At 33.7% G+C, this 15,320-nt stretch overlaps 1 protein-coding gene across 1 annotated transcript; it reads left to right on the plus strand.

The window, feature by feature from the left end:
• The first annotated feature begins 5,038 nt into the window (after nucleotides 1–5,038).
• LOC128239900 (cadherin EGF LAG seven-pass G-type receptor fmi-1-like) lies at nucleotides 5,039–13,350 on the plus strand. The gene is made up of 5 exons (XM_052956344.1): nucleotides 5,039–5,196; nucleotides 10,174–10,444; nucleotides 10,770–10,900; nucleotides 12,163–12,231; nucleotides 12,756–13,350. Exons 1-5 carry the CDS (start codon nucleotides 5,136–5,138, stop codon nucleotides 13,004–13,006), a joined length of 783 nt encoding a protein of 260 aa, XP_052812304.1. The 5' UTR covers nucleotides 5,039–5,135; the 3' UTR covers nucleotides 13,007–13,350.
• The last annotated feature ends 1,970 nt before the right edge of the window (nucleotides 13,351–15,320 follow it).

Genomic DNA, 15,320 nt, shown 5'->3' on the forward strand with positions numbered 1-15,320 from the left:
ACTCTAAATAAGACATTGCATAACTGCATGCAAACAATTTTTTCAAGAATATAGCTGAAATCCAATTATTATCGCACGTGGTGATATATATCTTTTCTGCTCGTCAAGGGAGACCACTGCCTAGGACAAAGGCCAAGCATACAAGAGTAACGGTCAGATTATAAGATATGCCATACGTAAGATAGTGTATTATATGACAAGGTATCTTAGATCCTTGAAATGCAGCAATGGTATTTTTGGGAGAAACGTATTTTATAAAGCCAGATAGGCTTTAATTCTGAAAGAAAGTTAATAATGAGCGTATAAATTAATTTTACTGAAAAACTGTAAAGGAAAAGAACATAGTGCGTTGACGTCATTTTCACATTTTGACATCAATTTCTACTCTTCTTTTCATAATTAGCTTGTACGTTTAAGATATCTTACACCATTGTTTTAGCCCAAAATAGGTAGGAAATCAACTGTTTTCGTACTTGTTTCAACCAGAATATTAAATGAGCTGGGTAGTTTTATCAATACTGAAGTAGAATAGTGTACCTATTGAAACGTACCGTAATCAGCTATGTGCAACCATTTCAAGTTTTCGCTCGCATTTTATACAATATTAACCCATTGTCGTCTGCCTAAATACCATGATACAAAAATAATTGTGTTTGAAGGTTAGGTGATCTTAATGGATATATATTATGCGCTATAAAAATTTCTAATGTTACTTTAACCATCCTAAATTTATTGCCAGAATGTCTGCGCTGCAATATATCGAGAGAATTACACAAGTTACATGATCCTAATTGAAATCACTATTCCATTTCAAACTTTTATGCCCACAATATCCAATTAACTTTCGAAATTTTATAGAAAACTTTATAGATTTGTAAACTCGCGTGCAGGCATGCAACCCTTATTTGCGTACCAATAATACAAAAGAAAATATATTTAAGAATAATTAATGAGTTTTCTTTGTCAAAATATTAAGTGTTTGTGTAAATTGAGAACATAATAAGAAACAATAAATAAATTATTCCCGCTTTTTATAATGCTGTTATCAAATAGTTGTCGCTGCAAACGTTGTTATTTGAGCTCTGAAAAAGATGCCCAAACCTGTTATCACGATCGCCTCTTTATTATAATGTGTATCATATTTGAAAACAATAAAACGCCAAAAATAGTTATTATTATGGTTGTTTATTACCAGATATATCATGTGTGTTAAATGATGCATAATGCATGCTCATAAAAACGCGCATAATGTAAAGATTGTATTGCAGTCAGTTGAATAAAATTATCTTTAAAATGAAGCTGTAGCCACAAACGTATTCGGAAAAAAAGCATTCCATAATGGGCATAATTTCAACGCTAATATGAAACCAAGTCGTACGAGTAACAAGTCATATTTTATTGTTAACATGCAGGTGCATGAACGCTAAGCTCGGTTAAGGCTTACCAAAGTTGTGTGCAGCTAACGTTGGCGATTTGGTTTCCCGCGTTCAGTCAAAGTGCTGCAATGGCAAAGGAATACAAATCGAAACAGGAAGCTTACGTGAGCAACTGTTATAGTTAACGTCAGTCAAGGATAGTGACTGAGTATGCTCATGTAATTGTCAACAACGAAGGCGAGCTAATACCTGCAGATAATACCAAGACATTCAACCTGCCGGCTATGGTAAACTCGTATGGTTTACTGTTCATGGGTATCTGGTTGTCCTTATGCTATGTATGTTTACGCTGATAATTAATATTGTTCAAGATAATTCGTATGGTTTCAAATGCCATTGTCTACAAGGGATACTTCGAAATTACGTAAACGATTTTTTACATTTCATATCACAGTTTGAAGTGATAAGTATTTGATCAGATGGGAGTATTAGCTTCTAATTAATAAAAGTTCTATGATTATTTTATGCTGAGCAATTTCCGATTGCTGCTGTCTTTTCAAATTATACCATCAGATGCCTGAATTACATCAGTACTCAAGAAAAACTATTACACATTCCGAATTTATTCTTTTTAAGACATAAATTGCCGCATTAAGATACTTTTAGTACAGCCTGTTACCAAATAATTACAATTGTTCGTCTATATTTTATTTTCGTTAAGGCTTGCAGAAAATAGCTTTATATATCGTTTCGCGATTTGAGTAATCAAATAAGCATCATGGCAAAAAACGATTCATGTCTGTGGTTGCATAAAAGTGGGTTTAATTCATATATTGTAATAAAAGGGAACAGTAAAATTAATTTGTACTCAAACAAGTTCAGATTACACGGTTTAATGCAGTCAATTATTGCACGGTATCATTTTCAAAACAAACAGCATTATCCTCTCCATTTAAATAAAGCTAAAAGTAATATCACTTGCTTAAAACTCATCTCGCTCAAAGTGTCAAGTTACATAAACAAGTAAATAAACTCAATGGACTTTAAACGTTTTTGCCCGCGTAGGCTTGGTATCAAACATTCATTACAAAATACTAATACAGCTTCATCCATTGAAGCGGTATATTATAAAGATGATCGCAAACGCCCATATATCAACATTTGGTTTAATCAATATTTATTTCGATACTACATTTACAATTAGTTTAGTTCAACAAGTCAACATTTGAGTATGTCTTCAATATGAGTGAGTTTTTTCTATGGCTATATATATATAAAATATAGAACTATAACCAGGTATTTCAATTTTGATCACAACGTTTTGTTATACGGTTTGATCAAGGTATCACTTTCTTAACACTATTTCTCTGTTATACGGTTTGATCAAGGAATCACTTTCTTAACACTATTTCTCTGTTATACGGTTTAATCAAGGAATCACTTTCTTAACACTATTCCTCTGTTATACGGTTTGATCAAGGTATCACTTTCTTAACACTATTTCTCTGTTATACGGTTTGATCAAGGTATCACTTTCTTAACACTATTTCTCTGTTATACGGTTTGATCAAGGTATCACTTTCTTAACACTATTCCTCTGTTATACGGTTTGATCAAGGTATCACTTTCTTAACACTATTTCTCTGTTATACGGTTTGATCAAGGTATCACTTTCTTAACACTATTTCTCTGTTATACGGTTTGATCAAGGAATCACTTTCTTAACACTATTTCTCTGTTATACGGTTTAATCAAGGTATCACTTTCTTAACACTATTTCTCTGTTATACGGTTTGATCAAGGTATCACTTTCTTAACACTATTTCTCTGTTATACGGTTTGATCATGGTATCACTTTCTTAACACTATTTCTCTGTACGGTTTGATCAAGATATCACTTTCTTAACACTATTTCTCTGTTATACGGTTTGATCAAGGTATCACTTTCTTAACACTATTCCTCTGTTATACGGTTTGATCAAGGTATCACTTTCTTAACACTATTTCTCTGTTATACGGTTTGATCAAGGTATCACTTTCTTAACACTATTTCTCTGTTATACGGTTTGATCAAGGTATCACTTTCTTAACACTATTCCTCTGTTATACGGTTTGATCAAGGTATCACTTTCTTAACACTATTTCTCTGTTATACGGTTTGATCAAGGTATCACTTTCTTAACACTATTCCTCTGTTATACGGTTTGATCAAGGTATCACTTTCTTAACACTATTCCTCTGTTATACGGTTTGATCAAGGTATCACTTTCTTAACACTATTCCTCTGTTATACGGTTTGATCAAGGTATCACTTTCTTAACACTATTCCTCTGTTATACGGTTTGATCAAGGTATCACTTTCTTAACACTATTTCTCTGTTATACGGTTTGATCAAGGTATCACTTTCTTAACACTATTTCTCTGTTATACGGTTTGATCAAGGTATCACTTTCTTAACACTATTCCTCTGTTATACGGTTTGATCAAGGTATCACTTTCTTAACACTATTTCTCTGTTATACGGTTTGATCAAGGTATCACTTTCTTAACACTATTCCTCTGTTATACGGTTTGATCAAGGTATCACTTTCTTAACACTATTTCTCTGTTGTACGGTTTGATCAAGGTATCACTTTTTTAACACTATTCCTCTATTATACGGTTAGATCAAGGTATTACTTTCTTAACACTATTCTTCTGTTATACGGTTTGATCAAGGTATTACTTTCTTAACACTATTCCTCTGTTATACGGTTTGATCAAGGTATTACTTTCTTAACACTATTCCTCTGTTATACGGTTTAATCAAGGTATTACTTTCTTAACACTATTTCTCTGTTATACGGTTTGATCAAGGTATTACTTTCTTAACACTATTCCTCTGTTATACGGTTTGATCAAGGTATCACTTTCTTAACACTATTCCTCTGTTATACGGTTTGATCAAGGTATCACTTTCTTAACACTATTTCTCTGTTATACGGTTTGATCAAGGTATCACTTTCTTAACACTATTTCTCTGTTATACGGTTTGATCAAGGTATCACTTTCTTAACACTATTTCTCTGTTTACTGACCTGAGAACTAAGTATTATTTGAATATATGTTTTAACACTATTGACAAATGTGTATTAATTAAGTCTAGTGCTTACAATCAGACTATAAAGAAACTTAAAATAACAGGTTGAATTTAATCCTTAAAAATGTACAGATACTATGTAAACTTTGAAATTGCATTTGTTTACATAATTGTTTTGTTCGACCAAAGGCATGTGTCTGCTGAAATTGCCAATAATCTAGATTTCTTTATGTTCAATCACATTGGAGACTGTTTCCCTGGTGGGGCTTGAACCTACAAAATCTTGGGTGAGAGGCGGACACCAATACCACTAGACCACTCTCCCACTGATGTGGCTCTCGAACCCACAACCTCTTACGTGCGAGGCGGACATCTATACGAAGCGACCACGCACATCCATCCAATCTCTCTAGCTACGCCCTGCATTTTGTACAACGACCAAATGGGTGTTCATTTTTTTGCGTTTTCCTTATTGAAGTGACTCAACTATATTAATACGCTTTGTGTGCATGGACTTTGATACGAAACAAAAATCCCCTAAACATCTGGTGATAGTTTTTTTTAGCAAATTCAAGTCATGGTTACAATAACGTATAAATAGCTTTACACCTCTCTGTCCTGGGCATTTGGCCTTTTCATACTTCCAGATTAATAATGCTTTGTAAAATACTAAAATAAAATGCCAAAAGGGACGCTAGGGACATGCCTCATTGTGGCGTTGTGCTTATTTCAGGGATGTGGTATGTATCTTTCCATTGTCATAGCTTAACAATTGTGATATAATTTTATTTGTAAAATGAGGGGACTGGGAGTATCGTCGGAAATAAGGTAATAACTGTTCTTTTGTTGCTTTATGATTTATTGCAAAGGGTGCGAGTTACCTGTTGTTTTCATTTAAAGATGCACTCTTACTCCGAAATAAGATTTACCACAATTAATACAAGTGTTTTAATATACCAAAACAGATGAACAAATGTCGAAAACAATGGTTCTAATGAAGGACACAGAGTTTAAAATGAAAGAAAGGTGCAGAAAATAGGACATTTCTATCTTATGAGGCTTTCGTAAATCACAGTAAATCTTTAAGCATTCACCAATAATTTAATATGTATGAGTGTTCGGCTATTAAATACACAGTTACAATCTTGTTATCAGTACTCAATATTTTCCGAAAACGCATTATTTGGTAAGTAGTTAAAGGTTTATTACTCAGAATTTATAGTTGTTTTATATCTGTATGTAAAGATTTTGGATAAGAGTGTCACTTTAACGTTGTTGTTTATTATACTTTGATTTTGCTCAACAATGCCGTCTGTTCACCATTCAAGTTTATCATGTATTACTTTTTAAAGGGGCTGTACTCCGTATGATAAAATAGCGAAAGACAGAAGAAAATTGTCGAAAACTGACATAAACTTGGCATTGATGTGTTCAATGCATTGAAACTTACAGTACTACATAGTTAACAATTTATTTAAGTTTAGCAGTTATTTCGTATTTTTCCATTAAAAAAGATTACTGGGTATGTCTACCAGGTAGAATTCATTCCTTATGCGTGATTGGCTAGTCGGTGTTATAACGTGATATTACCGAGGTAGGTGTATAGCTTAATTATGTCACCCAATTACAGTAAGCCATCGTTGCTCAGTGGATACGACGCTGGAATGCAACTTTGGCGACACGGGTTCGAACCCGGTCTCCGACACAATTTTGTTTACATTTTGGTACTTTTTTCTACAATTATGATATCAAAGCGTATCACATTCTATTAGATAATTGTCCTGTGATTCGTTACAGAAAAACACTTTTTTTGGTGCCAATCTGGTGTATAGTCCCTTTAATGTCAGCATACTTTTTAGACATTTATTTAGTGAACAAATAATATGAACAAATAATAATAGTAGGAAAACAGAATATCGGGTCAAATATCACAAAAATATTATCTATCTCGTTTTTAATGCATTTTGCCGTATTAAATCAAAAACTTTTTAAAATCGTGAATGTTTGTTATTTTTTTAAACCGCATTCTCCCATACAATATATTGATAAAAAACCTCGGTCAAGATTTCCCCATATGATATATATTATACGGCAAAAGAAATTAGTACAACCCCTTGTTTTAAGCAACTTCTAAGGTACACCTTTTGCTTTAAAATAAACATATTTTTGAATTATGGGGAAATGATATTTTAAACGCATTCTGTAAAAAAAGTGCATTTTTTTACATAAGAAGCATACACAAAACTGAACCATTCTATAATTAAAATTTTGCTTAGTATTATTTTGTGAAATTGGTGTTAGAATATCCATACGTAATGTCTGCCAACGTTTTGTACAAGTTTTTATTTAACTTAGGTAAATTATTATGTCAAACGTCTTTCTTCTGTCGGCTTGAAAATTGTTTTAGTGATATAAAAATAATGTGCTCTAGAAAATGTTTTAAACAAGATGAAAAAATTCATGTTCGTAATTGTCAGCTTTTACCTTATAATTCAAAACTGATTTAAAGTGACACTCTTATTCAAAATCATTACATACACATGTTTAACAAACCTCAGTTTTGTTTGATAAACCTTTAATTTTACACTAAATAACGCATTAATGGAAAATATTTATTACTAAAAACAAGATTGTAACCGTGTATTTAATAGCAGAAAGCGCAAAAATATTAAATGATTGGTGAGTGCTCAAATATTTGCTGTGGTAAACTATAGTTTTATAAGGTAGAAATACCGTGTTTTATGCTAATTTCTTTCAAATTAAACTCGGTATCCTTCATAAGAACCATTGTTTTCGACATTTATTCATTCTTTTTTGAATATTAAAACTATACTATTAATTGTGGTAAATCTTAAATGGGAGTAACAGTCCATCCTTAAGCTTATGTTCTGTTATGAATATTCATACAACTAATACTGTTTTGTCTTTAATTAATCCCCACCACGGAGACGGGAGGGGATTATAGGAATGCGCTTCGTCCGTCTGTCAGTCTGTCTGTTCGTCTTTCCTTCCGTCCGTCCGTCTGTCTTTAACATTTCGTGTCCGGGCTATAACTTACTTATGCATTGATGGATTACTATATTACTTGGTACAAATGATGTCCTCATTAAGACGATGTGCAGTGACCTTGACCTGGGTCCATACCTCAAAGTTCAGGGTCACACGAGACATTCAAATGTCAGAGTATACATGCTCGTGTCCGCGTTATATCTTACTTATGCATTGATGGTTTACCATATTTCTTTGTACAAATCTTGTCCTCGTTGAAACGATGTGCAGTGATCTTGACCCGAGTGCATACCTCAAAGGTCAAGGTCACTCAAGACATTTAAAGGTCAGAGTACACATGCTCGTGTACGCGCTATCACTTACTTATGCATTAATGGATTACCGTATTACTTGGTACAAATGTTGTACTGATTGAGACGATGTGCAGTGACCTTGACCCGGGTCCATACATCAAACGTCAAGGTCACACGAGTCAATTAAAGATCAGAGTACACATGCCCATGTCCGCGCTGAAATTTACGTATGCATTGATGGATTACCATATTACTTGGTACAAATGTTGTCCTCATTGAGATAATGTACATTGATATTGACCCGGGTCCATACCTCAATGGTCAAGCTCACATCTGACATTTATAGGTCATAGTATACATGCTCGTGTCCGCGCTATAACTTACTTATGCATAGATGGATTACCATATAACTTGGTATAAATATTGTCCTCATTGAGTGACCCACTATTTGTAAACTTTTGTTGTGACAACATAATCAGTCCACACACGTCTAGGGAGGAATGATCGGCCGTGTATATACAAACTTCAAGGCAAACTCTGAAGTGATTCCTTTGCCTTATACAGACCACTTTTTGACATGGATTGTGCTACCACAGTGAACTATAGTAATTGGTCAATAGTAGTTCAAATATCTGCAATATAACAACATAATTTAGCAGTTCAGCCATGTAAATTCTTACTGGATTTATTGACCTTATACATTTATGTACTTTTAGCAACAATTACTGAATTTGATCCAAGAACTTGAACCAATTGCGATTTGTGCCAGTAATCCATCATGAGGTTTCGGGTCCATATTTTGACAATGTTAAATAGAGGATAAGATAGAAATGTTAATTGAAAGTGTTAAACACGTTGCACAGATTGATATTGGGCGCACTTTACCAAGCATTATCATTATGTGCAACAAGTTTATTATTTGAAAAAACAAACAATGGACACAAATGTGATAATATACTTATAGCATGTGTTTTCTCTTTAAAAGCAGTAAAACAATGTTATGACGTCACCACAATGTATATGTATCACTTAATCGAAATACTTAAGGCTTGCTATTTCATCGATGTTATAAATCAAGGACTCATGTTCCTTCTCTTTTTTTAGCCAAAATAACATTGACATTGATCTTACAACACACAATATAAATAACTTTAACACATATCCTTTTATAATATGTTCATATATCCAAAAATATTAAGATTTCTGATCAAACAACTTATATTTCCTAAATTCCCACCCTTGACCAGTGGTTGTGTACGATTTTGGTCAGATTCAACGTACCAGTCAGGTTGCGAGAAAAACAAAATATACTAAAAAACAACGGCGATGGATATAGCCTTGCTGAAGTTGAAACAAGTAAGAAATGTAGACATGTGCGGTGCGAATATATTTGAATGTTTTGTGTTTCGAACTTAGTTTTAAGTTAGTTTAAGTCCATTGATGTAATTTTGTCCTACATCATCGTTTGTGAATTTGTTAGATTTTGCATGCTTGAGTTTGCATGCTGGAGACACATAAGTCTGTCAATGCTAAATGTTATCGTTTTATTTTATTTCATTCTACATCATTGCTCTATCAAACTGGACAATTAAACACGTGTTTACAGTAAAAACCCATTAGCGTTATAATATGTAAGCTGTTTAAGGTCATTTAAAAATTGAACTATATTCGATATCAGAATGGATATTTTATGTATCAGAACAACCAGATCGATTTTTACGCAGATAGTCACATAAGATATCACGAACAAAATATCATTTTATGATCAGATAAGGACTTAAATGATTTTATGATTAAAAACAAAACAGATGATAAAAAATATGTTGCATATGCCAGAAATTCTATATATATTATTTTGAAAATACATGTTGTCATTAAGCCATATTTATTAATCAAATTAAAACATGAATCAAACATTTATAACTATCGTGAATATGTGCGCCTATCCTTCGAAGTTTATTTTCGACGAGCAAAAAAACGTTCCTAGTTGGAAGTGTCTTAAAATGGCAAGAGACATTGTCAAATTATATGTCTGCAGAACAACAATGAATGGCAAATATTATTATTACCGCTTTGTTAGTTTTAACAATTCAAGCATTACTAAGACAAACGATAAATGTTCATTACATTCATACACCTGCCGTTGTATTTCAATCCCCATGTTATCATAGTTCATTGTGTCCTTAATCAAGACCTTTGTTAAAGTGTAGGTAACCGGGCTTGTCCATGTGGTTTCCACTTTTATGTTGTAAGAAAGAAATATTGATCGCTGAAAATAAGGTAATTCAAAGAGATAGTGTACAAATACCTTTAATAGGGAATGAAGAAAAGTATTTAAATACGCTGTTTAAAAATAAGCTCAAAGATTTTATAATGTATTCGATTTGGTTATCGCAATCTTTCGTTTTTTTGCAGATGCGGTCCTGATCGATTGGTCAGAACCAGGCGCTATAAACACATCAAGTGGCACTATCACAATCGCTACCGCAAATGGAGCACATGAAAACATCACTGCTGGAACAGCGCTGTTTAATGCCACTGCAACTGCTAATGGTACCGTCTCCTATGAGCTTGTTGACGATGCAAGTGGGAAAGGAACAATTGTCCCTGCAACTGGTGTAGTGTCCTTGGCTACCGGCCAGTCGCTTGATTATGAGACAGCTATGACACTCGTCTTTATAGTAAAGTATGTGTATGAATTGTTTTTCGCACTTTTAGCAGCGTTAAGTAAACTTTAATTTGTCCTACGACATTGTTTCTACGTAATCTCACTAATTAAATGTTGCTTTAAATCATCATTTATCTGTCCTAATATATAATTTTACGATTTATAGAGTCAAATTCGTCGAATTGGCCACAAAACCTTTATTTGAAGTTTCAATCAAACGGCAATACTCCCGTCTAAAGCCAACATAAGTTCTTTAAATGAAATATCTAATTATTTGATACCATATATTTAAAGCAATTATGTGTAATCGACACTTTACACATAGTTTATTGTTTTCTGACAGAGGCACAGATGCTACCGATAGCAGTGCTGGAACTGCAACTATTACCCTTCCAATAATAGACCTCAACGAGGCACCAGTATACACCAAGGCACAACAAGACAATGTATGCGTTGCGGACAAGTCTATCGCTGGTAAAGTCTTATCTTAGAGAGACATTTTTCATTTAAAGAAAACTGCCACCACCCTTTTAGTTATAAAAATTTGATATGCTTTTAAGGACAGTAAAATGTCAATGAATTGTAAAAAAAATAAAAAAATAATAAGGATGTATGGGTTTTTAATTCGATATGCAGACAGCCACAGGATAGTCAGGAAGTTACCTTACCGTGTTGGTTGTGGCAAACCTCTTGTAACAATTTGGTTTTAAAGCTTCTATAAACCGTAGGAATATGTATTATTTCCAGATTATACGGCACAGTGTTTCATTTGAGCGGGTATATTTCACAATTACGTTTTCTTTCACTAATTTTAGCCAATCATAAATCATTATTTATTAACCTTATCAAATATAAAACAACGACTGTATAAGAGTGCTCAAAACCGGGCAAGTATATTTATTCAAAAAACATACACTGAAAAAAGACCACTACATGTGGTAAATTGTGTCCGATCACTTATACATAGTATCATGAAAAACAAAAGTACAAATTGCACAAGCAACTGTTCTAAATGTTCATGAAATCTCCTCTTTTAATCTGTGCAACAATGTCATCCACTCAGACTCTCATGCAGAACAACACACATTGGTTCATCTGAAAAGATACTACAGTAATGAATATGTTCATAATTCAAATCATAATCCTAAAATATGCATACACACATAAACAAAACAATAAAGCGTGGTAAGTGGGAAAACCAGTTTTCTTCTGTATGATCGCCAGGTATACAACCTCAAATGACGAAAACACATGAACAAGCGGCTTTTTTACTAGCCGCTTAGTTGTATAAACGCACAGATCATTGCCATATATGGCAAAACTTGGAACAACCTTGACCGTCACCATATATTGTAGTAATCGTTATTATGTTTTATTCTGAACCTAAATGAAAAAATAGGATATCGGCTCTATACATGTCAATCACAGAGAACAAAAAATGTGCATATCCAAACGTTTTAATTATAATCAACGAACATGTATAGTTTAAGCCCGGATTTATAAATACTTTTGTTTTCTAAAGATAATCCCCCGGTACAAACAAAATTATACCGTTTAATATACGCACGTTACTTCGAAAACAATAGAGTCATTGGTTTGTTACATGAATTGCAATAGCTCGAAGTTGACCTTTTATTTGTACCGCTAAACTATAGAAAAATTTATAAACAATTGACTGTATTGACTGTATTATAACAATATTACAAGTATCAAATTCTAATCAAACGTACTTTCAGACACGCTGGTAGGAACATACACGGCCAAGGATCAAGACGCAGACGATTCCATTGCCTACTCCATCAACTGTAAGACATGATGAATAGTGTGCTTTTATTTATCCGTATATTATCGTTAAGCTCTCATTTTGAACATATTAGTATCTGGTATGAAGCACCTTTGCACGGAATACAACTTTCTGAGTTGAACAAAACTCCAGGCTTTGTCTATGGCGAGAGAGCCATTGGTTTTAATTTCATTATCTGGTTTGTTTTAGAATGGACACGATCGGGATTGGAACCACTGACCTCTCGCCGAGGAGCTAAAGCTCTTCCATTAACAAATTATCGTCTGACATTACTTGTTATATTTGTGCCCGATGTTTCTATTCAACACATGCAGCGGTAAAGTGTTCAGATCTTTGGACATTTAAACATCAGTTAGGTCGCGCATTTTAAACCTCGCGAAGCTTTAAATTTACCACTGTTTTCTGATAATATAGGCTTCGTGTATTTTCAGCCTCATGCATTTGGCTTAAATCAATATATGGCGAATAAATGACACTGCGAAACAAAATCAATACAATTTATCTTAAATTTGTATCCATTTACAGCTGGAAACAATAGCACTGGCTTCGCATACGGGACAGATGGTAGTCTGAAAGTAGCGACCAATAAGACACTTGACCAGAGAACCACTGCAACCTACACGTTGGTGCTCCATGCCATTGATGACGGCACCCCAGCCCTGACCGGATCTACCACGGTGACGGTGAACGTCAAGTCGACATGCAACGCCGCGGGAGCTTTCGGCACATTGTTTATTTCTGTGCTACTGACAGTTATTGTTTCTTTTCTGCTTTAAATGTATGAGTTATCTCAGTACGTTCAAGAGAACAATTTGGTGTTAACCTTTGTTCGCTTCTTGTATTATATTACCAATGATCCTAAAACGTGTGTTGTGTGCATACTAATCCGGATGCCAATCAGGATTTCGGAAATTGTCTCAATTTGAAAATATTAAGGAATGCTTAATTTGGATTACGTTAAATTGTAATCAAGAGCCTTAGTAAATCCATGATGAATTACTGGCGCAGTAACGATATTTGGATTTTCTTAGAGCAGAACTTCTCGCTTTTGGCCATACTTGAGACAATTTCTACTGATAAGCTACCGATTGTTTGATTAAATAAATGAAATAAAACGCCATTATCGTTTGTTCTTGCAAAACCTGTCGCACTGCGAAACACAAATCAGTAAATGGTTTGGAATATACTGTACAAATGGTACCACAGTTAACCAAATAATACACGATTATAAACCAAACTAAATTTGAAAAAAATGTATTAAACTTACGCCATTTTTAAAGTTGAAAACTATTTTGAGGAAATAAAAACAACTTGTTCTCAACTGTGCTGTTCCTACATATATCTAATTTTTCGAATTATTACTTAAAGCATGATTTGGACCTTAGGACCTAAGCAAGACCTTAGGCAAGGTTGTTAACACCTAAATGGTTTGTACGCCTGTAGAATTGTCAAACAGTTCTCATATACGACCTCATAAACAGAAAATAAATATTGTGATCATCAATTAAACAAAGTAGAACCATACAGGACATAGGAATTTTAATTTTAATGTACAATTGTTAATTTGGATAATTGCTTAGTTTCAATGAGCAATAGTTTATTTCAGTCACCGCCTAGTTCCAGCCAACAAGTTTTTTGTGTTTGCATACCGCGTAGTTTCAATGAGCGAGTGTTTATTTCGGTCACCGCCAAGTTCCGGTCAACAAGTTTTTTAGTGTTTGCATACCGCGTAGTTTCAATGAACGAGTGTTTATTTCGGTCACTGCCAAGTTCCAGTCAACAAGCTTTTAGTTTTTGCATACCGCGTAGTTTCAATGAACGAGTGTTTATTTCGGTACCTCAATACCGGGTCATTGCTAGTATTTTTATTGAACATATAGCGCCTATTTAAGGCATACATAGATGACACACAGCATGCAATAATGACAAACAATGACTAACAAACTGATATACATATCTAAAGTACAGGAGGAAACAGAAACTGTTCAATTGGATTCACCAGAAGAATTGAAGTACGTAACATAGAAATAAAGCATGTATACAATTAATATTCATTTAAAGAAAATAAATGGTTTTTCTAAAGGAAATCGAAAACAGCTTTCTATTAATACTTATGTGAAAAACTACAGAAACATGCTCAATAGCCAAACATTTAAACATTAACCTTTAATGGCACTGAGAAAACGCCGAAGACATAGAACAAGTTAGATGATTGAATCTAAAATGCATTCTTCGACCAACCAAAGTGTCTAAGGAGGTTGCCTATAAGACAGAAAAATAGACAATCATACATGCTTTCAGTTTGACAAGAACAAATTGATAATGCTCTTTGAATGATTTGTAATAAGACAGTATTAGTAATTGTATCTCCTCCCAAATAAATAGTTCGCATGCTTTAAACTAAAAACTTGCTAAATTTTATACTTTAGATAACCAGTCATTTTAATTCGATTCTGAATTATATATTATCTTGAAGAAGTACAATTTAAGAAATGTCTGTGAAAGAAAATTCTTGAACTAAACGTAAATAAACTAGCACAGAAACGCAAATTTGAACGTTCGTCTTTCTTTGAAATTGTATCGGACGCGCTTACTAAGGGACACTACTCCCGTTGACGTTTGGATAATAGTGTGAATAAAATAGTGTGGTAATTGCCCTTAAACAGACAAACACTGCGCTTATTTGGTACGCTCGACTCATCATTATTTATATGAAAAACTATAGAAACAAACTCAGTAGCCGAAAGTTTACATATAAACCCCGTTTAATGGCACTGGGTAAACGCCATACACAAAAACAAACAATCACAAACCAGAAACATGGATAAACAGCACTTATCTGGATCAATTTTGACAACTAGCGTCCGATGACATCTATTACAGCGTAAACAAAGATGCTACAGACAGACGTTATTATCTCAGTGCTGAAAATACCAGTTCCATCTCTTCTATTTCCATTCCGGTTTCATGATGCTCTTGTCTTTGTCCAGGCGTTGAAATTGAACTCCTACCTTGAAGTTTCATTTGATTTGAAACGCAATAAATCCCCTGTTTATAACAGCACCTTTTATACTGCCTTTCAAATCCAAA

The sequence above is a fragment of the Mya arenaria genome, chromosome 7, assembly GCF_026914265.1.
Source record: "Mya arenaria isolate MELC-2E11 chromosome 7, ASM2691426v1".
In the NCBI taxonomy this organism is placed as follows: Eukaryota; Metazoa; Mollusca; class Bivalvia; order Myida; family Myidae; genus Mya; species Mya arenaria.

Excerpts from the sequence above, each read along its gene's own strand:
- LOC128239900 (XM_052956344.1), top strand. The coding sequence starts at position 5,136 with ATGCCAAAAGGGACGCTAGGGACATGCCTCATTGTGGCGTTGTGCTTA. Across the intron at positions 5,197-10,173 it reads GTGCTTATTTCAGGGATGTG|ATGCGGTCCTGATCGATTGG; the intron begins GTATGTATCTTT and ends GTTTTTTTGCAG. Across the intron at positions 10,445-10,769 it reads ACACTCGTCTTTATAGTAAA|AGGCACAGATGCTACCGATA; the intron begins GTATGTGTATGA and ends GTTTTCTGACAG.